General features: G+C 42.6%; 1 protein-coding gene across 1 annotated transcript in view; it reads left to right on the top strand.

The window, feature by feature from the left end:
• Pi4ka (phosphatidylinositol 4-kinase alpha) overlaps nt 1-15325 on the top strand; it is a 126482-nt gene that overhangs the window by 29974 nt on the left and 81183 nt on the right. The window contains 5 exon segments of the mRNA XM_021209064.2: nt 322-581; nt 3770-3836; nt 8262-8410; nt 10953-11018; nt 14446-14542. Of these exon segments, the coding sequence (XP_021064723.1) occupies nt 322-581; nt 3770-3836; nt 8262-8410; nt 10953-11018; nt 14446-14542 (639 nt within the window).

Raw genomic sequence — 15325 nt, 5'->3', positions numbered from 1 at the left:
AACTCACTCTGTAGACCAGGCTGGCCTCGAACTCAGAAATCCGCCTGCCTCTGCCTCCCGAGTGCTGGGATTAAAGGCGTGCGCCACCACGCCCGGCTATGACATTTTTAATATGGCATTACCAGTATCTTAGGGTTTTACTGCTGTGATACCAGTAATACCATATTAAAAGTGTCATTAGTTATCTCTATAACTGGGGCTTCTTCTTAGCTTTTATAGTCATCACAAGTGGGCTATAAAATGTTAGCCACTGATACAAGTTGGTGCAGTGTAACTGTCATCAGTAGCTCCCACCTTATATCTCTTCTGTATGTCTTCTAGAATACCTTTGCAAGTACGCAATCCCATGCCTGATAGGAATCTCGAGGTCTTTTGGACGGTACAGCAGCTCGGAAGAGTCTCTCCTCTCAAAGCTTTTCCCCAGAGCTTCTCCTCACTCCCTGAGAATCCCAGAAGAGCTAGAAGGGGTCCGGAGGCGTTCCTTTAATGACTTCCGCTCCATCCTGCCCAGCAACCTGCTGACTGTCTGTCAGGAGGGCACACTGAAGAGGAAAACCAGCAGTGTGTCCAGCATCTCTCAGGTGAGGGGTTTCCCAGGGTGAACTCAGGGAGGAGAACTTCAGTAAGCACCCATGCAAAGAAAATAACAAGTGTGTATAATTTGAGGTTCTCATTAGGATTTTCTTATTATAATGAAAAGATTTGTCCCTTTTTTTTTCTATATTTGAGAAAGGGTCTCACTTTGTAGCCCAGACTAGAACTCACTGTGTGACCTAGATGACCTAGACCTTGTGGTCCCCTTTCCTCTCCCTCTGAGTACTAGGATTGTAGGTGTGAGCCACCACACTTGCTATTTTTGTTTGTTTATTTTTAAAATTGGGATAGAGGCTCCCTCTACAGTCTGGGATAGCCTCAACTGGCACAGACCCTCCTGCCTCACCCTACTCTCTGCTTGGATTCCAAGTGTGCACCAGCACATACGGTTTTTAAAAATTATTTATTTATCATAGTACCAGAGATCAAGTCCCTAGGGTTGTGTGAATCACATATGTGAAACAAGTTGGTTTTTTAGAGGATCTTGGTTGCATGCATGCTGGCCCCAAACACACATTCAGCCTCTGCCTCCTAAGTTCTGAGACTATGGGAGAATGCTGCCATGCCAGGCTTCTAGAGTCCTGGTGGTTTGTTTTTAGTTTCCTTTGGGGGTGAGTGTGGGGGTTGTTTGTTTGTTTGTTTTTGAGACATGTAGCCCAGGCTGGCCTCAGAGTTGCTGTGACAATGAACTTGAATATGATCCTCTTGCTTCTGTCACTTTAGTGCTAAGATTCCACATGTGCCACTTTGTGCAACACTATGGATATGAATTAGTCGGGGCTCTCCAGAGGAACAGAACTGACAGAATGGTTCTGTGTACATATGTAGAAAGGGGATGTATTAGAGTGTCTTTCAAGCTGGGGCTTTTCCAGCTGGTCCAACAGTGGCTGTTTTCAATCAGAAGGTCCAAGAATCTAGTAGTTTTTCAGTGCATGAGACCAGATGTTGCAGTTTGGCTTTCATGTATTTGTGGCTTCAGAATCCTGAAGAAGTAGGTTCTAACGCCAGTGAAGGAATGGACTCGCCAGCAAGAGTGAAAGCAAGCAAGCAATGCAAAGAGCAAGTTTCTTCTCCCATGTCCTTTATATAGGCTGCTACCAGAAGGTGCAGCCCAGATTAAAGGTGGATCCTCCCACCTCAAAAGACCTATATTAAAGATGGGTCTTCCCATTTCAAATGATTTAATTAAGGGGAAAAAAAATCCCTCCTGGGTGTACCCAGCATCTTGGATCATAGTTGATTCCAGATAGTCCAGTTGACAACCTAGACCAGCCACCAGAGGACTGGGCCCAGGGCTTCCTATATAGGAAACTGGCACTTTACCAACTCGGCTACATCCTCTAGACTTCATTCTGAGATAGCTGGTGCCAGTAAGCATGTGATTCAAGGCTCCCAGCACCCACACTACAGCTCACAACCATCCTTAACTCAGTTCCAGGGGTTTCAACCTCTTCTGGTCTCCTGGGACACTCGTCACATGTGTAGTACACTGACAGACATACATGCAGATAAAGTAGCCATAAATATAAAGAAATTAAATGAGGGGCTGGCGAGATGGCTCAGTGGTTAAGAGCACCGACTGCTCTTCCAAAGGTCCTGAGTTCAAATCCAGCAAACATATGGTGGCTTACAACCATCCGTAATGAAAACTGGTGCCCTCTTCTGGAGTGTCTGAAGACAGCTACAGTGTACTTACATATAATAAATAAAATAAAAATCTTAAAAAAAAAAAAAGAATACAACAATTTAAAAAAAAAGAAAGAAATTAAATGAAAAAAATAATATGTAATTGGGATCTGGGATGATGGTTTATCTATAAGTTCTTGTTTTGTAAGCATGAGAATATAAGTTCAGTCCCAGAACTCAAGAAAAATACTGTTTGTGGTGTACACATGTAATCCTAGCACAGGGGAATCCTGTGCTGGCTGGCTAACCAGTCTAGCTTAATTGATAAGCTTCAGGCCAATGAAAGTCCTTGTCTCAAAGGAAATGGATGGCTTTGCAGCGGATAATACTTGAGGTTGTCCTCTAACCTCCACATACACCCATACACACAAATGTACTTGTATGAAGCATCCACGTACATATATGCACATAAATACCAGCAAAATATATAATCAAAGGTTAAGTGTCTTTATATTTCTTGCATATGACCTGGGTTCAGTTGCTAGTACAGATGACTCACTCCACTCCCAGGGAATCCAATTGTTTCTTATGGCTTCCAAGAGCTCCTCTCTACACATAGTGCAACTAAACTCAGTCAGGTACACATCTACACATCTACAGCTAGAAATAATGAGTAAATTTTTTAAAAAATTATTTCTTTGGAAAATAAGGTAAAGCACTGTATGACTGAACTGGGCTTGGTAACACATGCCTGCATTCCCAATCCTCATCAAGCTGCAACAGGAGAGCCAGGCTGGAAGCTAGATGGCAGGATGCTGTTTAATTTTTAAAGAAAGTATGTATTGGGGATGGCCTGAAGAAATGGCTTAGCAGTTAAGAGCACTGGCTGCCCTTGCAGAAGACCTGAGTTCAACTCGCAGCACCACATGGCAGCTCACAGCTGTCTATCACTCCAGGTTCAGGGGATTTGACCCCTCACACAGATACATGTTCAAGCAAAGCGCCAGCACACATGAAACATAAATAAGTAAATAAAGAAAGTGATATATCACTTTGAGGAGTGAGGTGTAGCTTCATATATATATATATAAGACTCTGGGGTTCTGTAGCTAGCACTGTTGTCCTCAAAAACCTCACATGCACATATGTGTGCATGTATACATGTGTGTATGACTCATGGAAAAAGGATAATACAAAGTATTAAAAAAAAATCATCTCTAGCTGTGTGTGGGGCTGCACACCTGCTCCCAACACTCAGGAAACAGGCCAGCCTGGCTTGTATAGCAGATTCCAGTCTGGCCATTGCTAGGTACTAAGGCTTTGTCCCTCCAAAAAGGTGGGAGGAAGATTCAGCTTAGCAAACAAGTACAAAATATGTAGTTAGACTGGTGATAGAATATATAGAAAAAAAAATGCTTTAACAGCTGTAGACTTCAGCAAGGAAAGAAGGCTTGACACTGTGCACATTAGGTTGGCAGAGTGTCCTGTACTGAAATGAGTGATTGGGTTCCCAGTAGCCCTTTTTGATCTGTACCTTGTTATTTTTCAGGTTAGCCCAGAACGTGGCATACCCCCTCCCAGCTCCCCTGGAGGATCTGCGTTTCACTATTTTGAAGGTAGGTTTCACCTCTGTACCAGTATTGATCTGTTATCAGATAGCAGGTTCACAGTGATTTCTTATGATGTTGAGGATGCTGGGACTGACCCTCTGTTACCATGTGTTTAAAGTGGTGAGATTTTACTCCAGTTTCCATTTAATTTCTCCCCATTCACCCCTGTGTGTGTGTGTGTGTGTGTGTGTGTGTGTGTGTGTGAGAGAGAGAGAGAGAGAGAGAGAGAGAGAGAGAGAGAGAGAGAGAGAGAACATGTGCCTGTGTATGTATACATACAGAGAGGAAAGGTCAAATTTGGAGAGTTGGTTCTCTTTCTAGATCATGGAATCCAGGGATCACAGTTCATTGTCAGGCTTGGATCTTTACCCACTAAGCCGTCTTGCCAAAAGTGATGTAAACTTAAAGAGCATATTTCAAGGATAATCTAAGGAAATTTTGAAAAGGAAGAGAGAATTATTTACTATTATGGACACTTTGTGTATAGTATCTCTTGAATGTGAGAGAATTATATAAACAGTTCATGTGTGTTTAAGAACTATTGACTCAAAGTCTTACTAAACCCCAAAAAACTGTATTTTCTAAACCCTAAATCTGTTTGTTTCCCACATGCCTAGATGTAAATATCCCTGATCTGGCAAGAGGGGCTCTCCTGTCCTTTAAACATACCCATTAGGTAGTTGAATGGGAAGACACCCAAATAGTGCTGTCTCTACAAGCCTGTGTTTCTCTCAGCAGATCTGCCACCTTCTCTGTGCTAACCCTCAGGAGCAGAGGGTTGGTGCATAGTAACAGAAGCGTGCCTCCCTGTAAGGAATGCAGTAACATACACTGCTTCTTGAATGTTTGCTCACATACCCCATTTCACTTTGAAGTTTTGTAAAGTCCCTCCCATTTCTGGCATTCTTCCTACAGCACCAGATACATTTTTAATTTATTTTGTGGTCCTGGGGTTGAGCCAGTGCCTGTGGGTGCTAAACAAGTGCTCTATCACTGAGCTATAGCCCCACATTTTAATTAATTTGCTTGGCATGGTGGCATGCATCTATAATGCCAGCCCTCGGGAAGCAGGCAGAACAGCTCTAATTCATTCAAGTCTAGCCTGCACTACATAGTATACCTTCTCTCAAAAAAGCAAATAACCCAAGACAGGATCTTGTAGGTATAGGTAGAGCAAAGTGGTCCTGAACTTGTAGTTATATTCCTGTTTTTACCTCCTAAGTTCTGGGATTACCAGCATGTATCACCACACCCAGCTCTGTAAATATATAGGTCCCAGTTCTTAGGTCCTTGGTTCTCGCTGTTCTGGCTTTTGCCTCTACTTGTGACCATTGTACACGAGCTCATTCATAGAACTCTTTTCTTTCATGTCATGGTGTCTGCCTGAGAAGTGCCTGCTGACAGGTCACAGCCTCTTTACCTTCTCTCTGCACTCCTTTTTTTTTTTTTTTTTTTTTCTCCATTTTATTTATGAGTACACTGTAGCTGTCTTCAGACACACCAGAAGAGGGTGTCAGATCTCATTACGGGTGGTTGTGAGCCACCATGTGGTTGCTGGGGATTGAACTCAGGACCTCTGGAAGAGCAGTCAGTGCTCTAACCCACTGAGCCATCTTTCCAGCCCCCTCTTTGCACTCCTTTAAACCTCTGTTCTCCCCTTGTTTCCTCCTCTTGTTAGTGCTCTAGCACCACAATTCCAGATTCCATTTCAACTGCCGTCCCCCCCCCCCCCCGTTGCTGGCCGGTATTCCTCCTTAGATCCACAGTGTGCTGCCAGTGTTGTAGCACTACGTTTTGTCTGACCTGCACCCTGCTTTTGTGCTCTCCTACTGGAAAGTCAGACAGGTTCCTAGGTTCTTGATAGACTGATAGTGTCTTCTAGGATTTATTTTACTTATTTTTGTGGTATTGGGGATCAAACCTGCATGCTCTCTCACTGAGCTATTTTCCAGTAACTTTGTTTATTACGAAATGTAGTCTTACAGTGTGGCTGGGAACTTGCAGTCTTTCTGGCTCACCCTTCCAAATAGCTGGAATGATAGATATAAGTCACCACATTGGGCTGTCTGTCATTTTTTAATATGATAATATTAAACCTGCTTATTTTCTAATCATAGTTTTCAGATAAAATGTCTTAATAATAACTTTTTAGGGGCAGGAGCAATGGTTCAGTGGTTAAGAGCACACACTGCTCTTTCCAAGGACCTGAGTTTGATTTCTAGCATTCACATTAGGTTATCAGAACTGCCTGAAACTCCAGCTCCAGTGGGATCTGATATCTGGGACCACTATGGGCATTTGCATTCATGCACATAATTGAAATAATAAAATTTTTTTAAAAAATGACTTTTTGATCCATCATTTGCTTTGGGATCTTGGGTGAATTTTTCAGAGAGGTGTAAAGTTAGCATTTGCCTTAGTCACTGTTCTGATGCCGTGAAGAGATACTATGACCAGGCGATTTATAAAAGAAAGTTAGGAGCTGGAGAAGGAGCTCAGTGATCAGAGCACTTGTTGCTCTTGCAGAGTTTCTGGGTTCACATTGTAGCTCACAGCTATTTGTAATCTCGGCTTCAGCGATCCAGGAAGCACACATGTGGTGCACATATGTGCATGCTTGCAAAACATCCAAACACATGAAACAAGCATCTATATACATAAAAAAATTTAAAGGAAGGAAAGGAAGGAAGGAAGAAAAAGAAAGCACTTAATTGAGGGCTTTTTACAGTTTCGGAGATTGAGTTCATGACTGTTAGGAAGATGGCAGTAGGCAGGCAGGCATTATGGTAGAACAGTAGCTGAAAGCTTACATCCTGATCTGAAAAGGTAAAAGAAGGCAGAGAGACAGAGAGTCTGGGCCTGGTGTGGCCTTTTGAAACCTCAAAGCCAACTCACAGTGATGCATGCTTCCTAGTCATTCCCAAATAGTTCTACTAACTGGGAACCAATGAGCCTATGGGACCATTATCATTCAAGCCAGCACAGGCCCCGATTTATGGGATTAATTTACTGTGTTTATTAATATACTGATAATGGATGCTCACTTTATTTTGAAATTTTCCTCTCTTTTATTTTTCTTTGTTGACTTCCTTTTTAAATTTTCTTTATTTATTTTAGGGATTCATTCTGTAACTCAGAATGGTGTAGACAGGCCTCCCTCCTACCTCTGCCTTCCAAGTGTTGGGAATATACATGTATATATGTGTGTGTGTGTGTGTGTGTGTGTGTATGTGTGTATGTGTATAAAATTTTATTTTATTTTTTTAGATAGGTCTTGCCCAGGCTGGCCTGGAGGTTGCTATGTGGTACAGGCTGACCTCAAACTCTGAATCCTTCTGCCTTAGCCTCCTCAGTTTGGGGATTTAAAGGTGTGTTCCACCACTCAACTTGTGGCTTCCATCTTCAGCATTTTTAAGTGACAACTGAGTGGTGTTAAGTATGTTCTTAGTACTGTGCACCTTTACCCATCCACATCAGGACTTTTATCTTATAAAATTGAAAGAAAGGCTCCATTTCCTCCTACCTAGTTCTAGGTGACCCATTTTTCTGTCTTTGATACAAGCTCTCTAAGAGTTCTGTAGAAGTGAGCTCATGCAGGACTTGCCTTTTTGTGGATGGCTTGCATGATTATTCCAATTTTGCAACTTATAATTACATTTTTATTCTAATTTTGGTAGCAAAACATCTTTGGGAACCCCGTAGTCCTTAAACTTTTATCTCTCAGCTTTGAAAAGGTATAATACTACCCTGTTTTATCCCATCTCAGATTAAGTTTTATTTTCTGGATTTAAAAAAAATAGTATCATAGCTCAGCTTTTGATTTGAGGCACCTTACCCCTCAAGGATTGGTGGTCTGGCCTTTATTTCTCAGTTTCAAAACAGGACAAGAAGATGGAAGGATAGTTCAGTGAATAAGAGCACTTGCTGTTCTGTAGAGGTCATGAATTCAGTTCTCATCATCCTACTGGTGGTGACTTATGCCACCTGTAACTGGCTCTGAGGAATCACATTCTCTCTTCTGGCTTCTTAGGCACCTGTGCCCATGCGCAATGCATGGGGACATATACATGCAGATCTTTAAAAATACAAGTACAAGGAAAGCTCTTGACATCCCACTTCACCTTGATGTGACCCAGCAGCCTCCACTGCCCTACTTTCACCACTGTGAAGGACTACACCCTCAAAATAGCAGCCACCATAAGCCCTTCCTCCCTCACAACCAAGGAGTGCTGTGGAAGCACTCCTGTAACCACACTCCTATAATCTCCCCACACTTGAATGGCTGAAGCAAGAGAATTGCTGTGAGTTCAGAGAATCCTAGGATAAAAAGGAATATCAACAAAAACAAAATATATATACCTATGCTGGTTCTCAGAAATTACTTGAAATTACTCAGCCATATCTTTCTATGTTTTGTTTTTCTTCTGACAGCTTCTTGCCTGCCTGATGGGACTGCCTTGGAGCCTGAATACTACTTCTCTACCATCAGCTCCAGTTTTTCTATCTCTCCCCTGTTCAATGGTATTACCTATAAGGAGTTCTGTATTCCACTGGAAATGCTTCGGGAACTCTTAAACTTGGTGAGCAATTTCTAATGGGTAAATAAATCAAAGGAAAACCAATCAGTGGAAGACTTTTTGCTTCTATTGTCGCTTGCTTGTTTTTTGTGAGCTGTGTAGCCCTGGCTGACCTTGAACTTACAATCCTCCTGTGTGTGTACCTCCCAAGGACTAAGGTGGCCATGTATCACTATGCCTGGTTTACATTATTGCATGGGGATTGAATCTAGAGCCTATCATTGAGCTATATTTTTAACCTTAAAAAACAAAACAAAAACAGGCAGCCGGTGGATGGGTGGCAGTGTCGGCCCAGTCTTCCATGCAGATGTGGTCACTTAGCAGAGGTTGAATGAGGAGTTCCTTGTTCAAAAATTGCACAGCCTCAGGACTGATGCTCTGTTAAGTCTCTTTAAAAACACACAGGACCTTAGAATGAGCAAAATGATGGTTCAAGTGCAGTCATAGAATCAATCACAATTCTAAATTGAAATTTCACATTAGTCACCACTTAACCTATATTCAGTCTTTCCATTGATCATATAAAATTTTAAGTTCCGTGTATAAAACACATTATTACATTAATAAACAGCTTGCAAACAGTATTATCCCCAGCACATACTTTCTGTATGAGACTTTTGAAATCGCAGACAGTTTTGATGACAGATACAAGAAAAATATGTGTGCTTTTCCAACAATCCCAGGCTTATTAATAAAGATCTGTTCACAACCTTCTCAGCCCAATAATAAAAGAATTCTTATTTTTCCGTGTCCTTTTTATGCCTAGAAATATCAAAATTGTATTTTACTATAACATAAAAATAAAATGATGTATTCATTTAATCTAAAACAAAAACCAAACCAACCAAACAAAAACATACTTTTAATTTTGAAGCAGAGTCATAGACATTCTACCCAGGCATGCTTTGAACTTCAGATCTTCCTGTTTCAACCTCCTAAGTAACTAGGATTGCAGATTTGTGCCCCCAGGCCCAGCAGAAGCCTCTAATTCTTTTCTTTCCTTTTTTAACAAGAAAGGCTTGGAATATATGTTGAATATCTCTTATCCAGAATACTTGGTATGAGAAACATTTAGGATTTTGGGGTCATTTGTAGATTTTTAAATTTTGCATATGCAAGTCTAAGCATGAAATTCTTTTGTTCTTCATATCCGTGCTCCTTATACATAAAAAAGGTTATTTTAGAGTTTTCTTTTCTTTTCTTTGAAATAGACTTACTCTGCTGCCCAGGCCAAACTCAAACTTCTGAGCTCAAGAGATCCTTACATCATGGCTTTTGGAATATCTGGGACCACTTGCCTTGCTTATGCAATGCCTTGAATAATTTTGTCAGATGTGGAATTTACCACTTGGGGCAACATATTGATATAAAAACAGTTTGGATTTGGGAACATTTGGGATTTCAGATTTTTGGCATGGGGTACTCAGTATGCACCATTATTTATAGGTAAATAGATGTAATGAACTGGCAAGTTACTGAAGGAAGCAGAGTAAAATTCCTTCCCTAAGGGAACTGTCAAGCAATGTCTGCCCCTCCTCCCCAGGTCCTAAGGACACACTGAAGCAGAATTTTGACAAAGTCCACGCTAGGAACCAATGACTTTATTGGGTGTCTTTACAGAGCCTAGGTGAGGGGTTAGGGGATACAAACAGGGTTGTGAACATCCCGCCTCCCAACCCACCACACCCGGAAGGCCTTAGCCAAGACCAGTGAGGGCTCCTGCCCCCACTCCCCACCCCCAGACTTTCCCAGTCTCTATATACTCTAGCCCTTTCCCTAGGCCATGTACAGCATTGCCATGTGGGAAGAACAGCAAGGACTCCAGAGATTCTGTGCCCTACTCCAAGCCTTTGGAAGTGGTTGGGAACCATTGGCAAATTCATCTCAGATGGTCTTTTGTGGGGAAGGCACAGCTGTACTTCATTGAACATGATGACTTTGAACGTGTTCACTCACAACACATTCTGTAGTGTTTTTCATTTAATCCTTACACTGAGTATATAGGAGAGGTATCTTACATTTCCATTAAGAAGAGACACAAGTTGAGTACGTCAAGAATATGCAGGTCCAGAGCAGGGTCAGGCTCAGTCCAAGCACTTAGACGCCACTAAACAGTGTTTTTCCTTGCTGTGTTAAAATAAAACCCAAGCTTTCCTAACTTGAGTTTCTTTGCATAGCCTTTGAGGTGACACTTTCAGTGCCATTGTTTGCATGGGTCTTTAGCGGGAAGATTGCAGTGAGGTCAAGACGAGCTGGGGATACAGAGTGAGACCCTGTCTCAAAAGCAAAAAGTAAAATGAAGTTAGATGTGATGGTGCGTACCTTTAATCTCTCTGCTCTGAACCACTAAACCATCCCTCCAGCCCCTGGCTTTTTTCTTGGCACCCAGCCTCTTGGGCATGCTAAGCATGTTCCTTACTGTTGAGCTCCACCTCAGCTTTAATACGGGTTTTATCTGTCAGCATCTTTGTCACTGGACAGAAGAAGCTAGCATTCCAGGCTTCTTTGTGTAAGTTGCTTCATGTGGTTTTTGTTTCTCTAACAGGTGAAGAAGATCGTTGAGGAGCCTGTTCTCAAATCCTTAGATGCAATTGTAGCCAGCGTGATGGAGGTACATACCTTCTGAGGACATTACCCTGAAATTAGCCTGACTGACATCTGCAAAGAGAATGCATGAATTGTTCACATGAGGGTTAGAGTGAAGGCTAGTTTGTAGTGAGTGCTTAGTTTATCTTAACCTTGGTTCCAACACACCCACCACTTGCCTCCCTATGCCTGACTCTTTGAATTACGTCACCACACAGTGCCTCTGACTGCTGGTCCATGTTTCAACTCCACAACCGAGAGGTTCATGAAAGCCAACTGATGTGCAGTATCACACCCCCAGGAAGCTTGGAGTCAGACTGGGTCTGGGTTTTATCTTCCTTGCTCCTTTGGTGCTTCTTTAGGCTTCGGGGTGCACTTATAGGGACATGCAAGCCCTGACTTTTTAAGTGCATGAGGTACATATCTGAGGGACTTTGAAAATATTGTTTTTGGAGCCAAGGCCTACAGATGTAATTATAAAACCATTACCTCTGAGTTCTGGGAAGTTTCAAAGTCTTAGTGGACATGAGTCAGAGTGGAATGATTGTGCTCTCTCTGTCTCTGACTCTGTGTGTGTGTGCGCGCGCGCACATGTGTGTGTGTGTGTGTGTGTGTGTGTGTGTGTGTGTGTGCACGCATATGCTCGAGCACTTTTGCTCTAGACCCAGGTTGCTCACCTAACTGGGCATGTCCCTTCTCTTGTGATTGTGACATAACAGGCTGGGAAGCCCCACTCCTGGCTAAGCATGAAGTAGAAGGTGAGCCCCATGGTGTTCAGTAACTTTGAACTGTCCCTCTTCTCTGCACTAGCCATCAGCAGATTTTGATGTTAGTGTTTGTGTTGTGTGTCCCAAGGGACACAGTTCCCATAATTCCAAGTTACAGTCTTGTGCTTTTCTACAGATCTTCAGACCTCAGTGTGAACTGCCATGTGGATTCTGGGAATTAAGCCTGGTCCTCTAGAATAGCAATCAGTATTAACCACCGAGTCATCTCTCCAACCCCAGTTCTTTTATCAGTGTACAGTCACATGTGGCTGAGGGCATGCCAGGAAGCTGAGGCGTGAAAAACAGGCGGGCTAACGACTAGCACAGTAGTTCTCAACCTTCCTGATGGTGTGACCCTTTAAAACAGTTCATCAGGTTGTGGTGGCCCCCAAACATAAGTTATTTTCATTGCTATCTCATAACTGTAAGTTTGCTACTGTTATGAATCGTAAAGTAAATATCTGCTCTGCAGGATATCTGACTTGTGACCTTCAAAGGGATCATGACCACAGATTGAGAACCACTGATCTAGAGACTTATTTGGTTTACATACGACCTGTAAGAAGTCATATGGGTCTTAATAAAGAATTGTGGCTTTCTTTTTATAGCCCTAGCTGTCCTGGAACTCACTCTGTAGACCAGGCTGGCCTTGAACTCAGAGATCCACCTGCCTCTGCCTCCAGAGTGCTGGGATTAAAGGCATGTGCCACTACTATCATCACCCACCAGCTAACAATTTTAGATTTGGGGATAAATATCCACTTGAAGAAATAGTTTTGTTCCAACAAACACAAGAAGAAGTTTCAAGTAGCTGGGTAGGTGAAGCAGAAGCAGTCAGATCTCTGTAAGTTTGAGGATAGCCTGGTCCAAATAACTAGTTTCAGGACAGCTAGAGCTGCACAGTAAGACCTTGCTTCAAACACCCCCCTCAGAAAAAGGGAGTTTTAGATGTTGCCCTTAAATATAAAACATATTATTCATTTTCAAATAGCAAACTGTAGGCTGAGAGAAGGCTAGGTTCATAGCTGGTGAGTGCTGTAGCTGGACTTGGACGTGCAGCATGGATGACTGCAGAACCCTCTGTAGACCTTGTGCTGCCCATCCTGTTTCTTCATATGTGCCCTGCCACCATGCTGTAAGGACTGCCAAAGAGATGGCCAGGGTGCAGAGACTCTCCTGGCCCTCAGTTCACAGCTCCTGTCAGTGTCCTCTTGATATGCTGTGTGAGATCACATCTTCCTCATCATTCTTTGTTCTCCATAGGATTCTCCACTCCATGCATCCTCCACCCCTTTTCAGCTGATAATATCCAAATGTTGCATGTTGGGGTTCAGGAATCACTATACCAACCGCATGAACACTGATCTAAATTAAGTAAGACTGATCAATCAGGACCTCAGAAAGGGCTCGGGAGCCTAAATGTGGTACCAGACTGTTCTCAGGGCAGGCTTATAAAGGAAAACACACACACACACAAGCTCATATACAGGTTCAAGAAGTGTTGGCCAGTGGTCAGCTCTAACTCTAGTCATTTTAGACCTAACAGTTCATATTGGCCTTTAACTTGATGGGTCCTACATAAAGCTTTGTAGAATTTCTTAAGATTAGCAAACCCTATACAGAGCATACAGAACATAACATGATATGTCATCAGTATGACTGTACTCTGAGACGAGTTATTTTTCTGTGTCAGTGACTGGCAGGCATATTACAGCAACAGTATGCAGTAGCTGGCAGGCATGGAACAAAATGGCTCCAGCTATGCTGGGTTGGGGGTGGGGAGGGGCAGAACTCAACATTGAGGACTGCATCTTAACACATTAGGCTTTGTCTTGAGGGCTCTTTCTTACCAGTACTACAATTAGATTGGTAAAGAATGATTCAAAATTAATTTTAATTATAAAATGTAGGCTAAATCTGGAAGTACCCTGGCTGTAGTATCTTTCTACATAGGTTGTGGGTAGTGTTAGGTTCCCTCTGGTCTGGTGGCCCCATGCTTGTCTGTCTGTCTGTCTCTCTCTCTCTCTCTCTCTCTTTCTAAGATTTATTTATTTATTTATTTCATGTACATGAGTACACTGTAGCTGTACAGATGGTTGTGATCTTTCATGTGGTTGTTGGAAATTGAATTTAGGACCTCTGCTCGCTCCAGTCAACTCAGCTCGCTCAGTCCCTGCTTGCTCCAGCTCAAAGATTTATTTATTATTATACTTAAGTACACTGTAGCTGACCTCAGGCACACCAGAAGAGGGCGTCGGATCTCATTTCGGGTGGTTGTGCTACCATGTGGTTGCTGGGAATTGAACTCAGGACCTTCGGAAGAGCAGTCAGTGCTCTTACCTGTTGAGCCATCTCTCCAGCCTGCTCATGCTTGTCTTTTACTTCCTTCATTTCTCATGTCAGGCCAAAGACAGTGAATAGTTAGTTGGTGGGTTTTTGTTGTTTTTATGGTTCTGTGTAGCTCCTGCCTGTAGACGCCAGGGTAGTGCATGGACCTGTATACTTCTGCCTTTTACTGAAGAGGATGAAGAGAGTAATTAAAATGTACATGTATGAGTCATAGTAAGTAGGTGCTCAGTTCAGATCGTGAAGATTCCATAAAGCTACTGCTTGGCCTCAGTGTGCAGGACCAAGGGCAGACCAAAGAGTTTCTGGTCTGTGGCCATGTGCCTCTTTCCCTTGCAGGCCAATCCCAGTGCTGATCTGTACTATACAACCTTCAGTGATCCCCTCTACCTGACCATGTTCAAGATGCTTCGAGATACTCTGTACTACATGAAAGGTAAGGGTTGGTGGATATGGGTGAGCAGAGGAAGGGCTCCCTGGCCATTCTTACAGGCTGGTACTTGATGTCTGTTGATGCCAATTTAAAAATCATGTGTGGAAGCCAGCTGTGGCTAATGTGGCTTATGAACCTAGCTCCCTGGAATGATGGGCTGAGCACAGGAGTTTGAGGCCAGCATGGGCTACATAGCAAGAGCCCTCTATCTCAAAAATAAAAGACCACATGTGAGCAACACGATCACATGGCTGAATTTAGAAGGAATAAGGAAATTTTTTTTAAAAAAATCTGTCCTTGATGTTAATACTGCCAGCGTTGGCTAAGAGTTGGGTTTATTTCCTAATATGTTTTACTACACACCTTGTATCATTGTCCCAGTTTTATATAATTGGATTTAGATATTCTAGAAAAAAAAGGTATTTGCTTTGTGGCTTTATCCTAATAATTTTTCATGTACACTCAAACATTATCATTTCCTCCCAATTTCTCATATGATTTTTCCATGCTGTTTCTTTGTAGAATTAAATGTTCCTCTTAAATATGACTAAATAATATTCCAAGATATAGATACACTATAATTTAGTTAACTAGTTCTAATCTAAAGAAGTAAGAGTGCTGCCGAGAAACAGCCTTCTAGGGACCTCAGCAGCAGGGGGGAGGGTACTGAGGGACCTCAGCAGCAGAGGTGGGGGTACTGAGGGACCTCAGCAGCAGAGGTGGGGTACTGAGGGACCTCAGCAGCAGAGGTGGGGTACTGAGGGACCTCAGCAGCAGAGGTGGGGT

The sequence above is a fragment of the Mus pahari genome, chromosome 12 (assembly GCF_900095145.1).
Source record: "Mus pahari chromosome 12, PAHARI_EIJ_v1.1, whole genome shotgun sequence".
NCBI lineage: Eukaryota > Metazoa > Chordata > Mammalia > Rodentia > Muridae > Mus > Mus pahari.
Note: the sequence above shows the minus strand (reverse complement) of the source record. Positions and strands in the feature narration are given on the sequence as shown.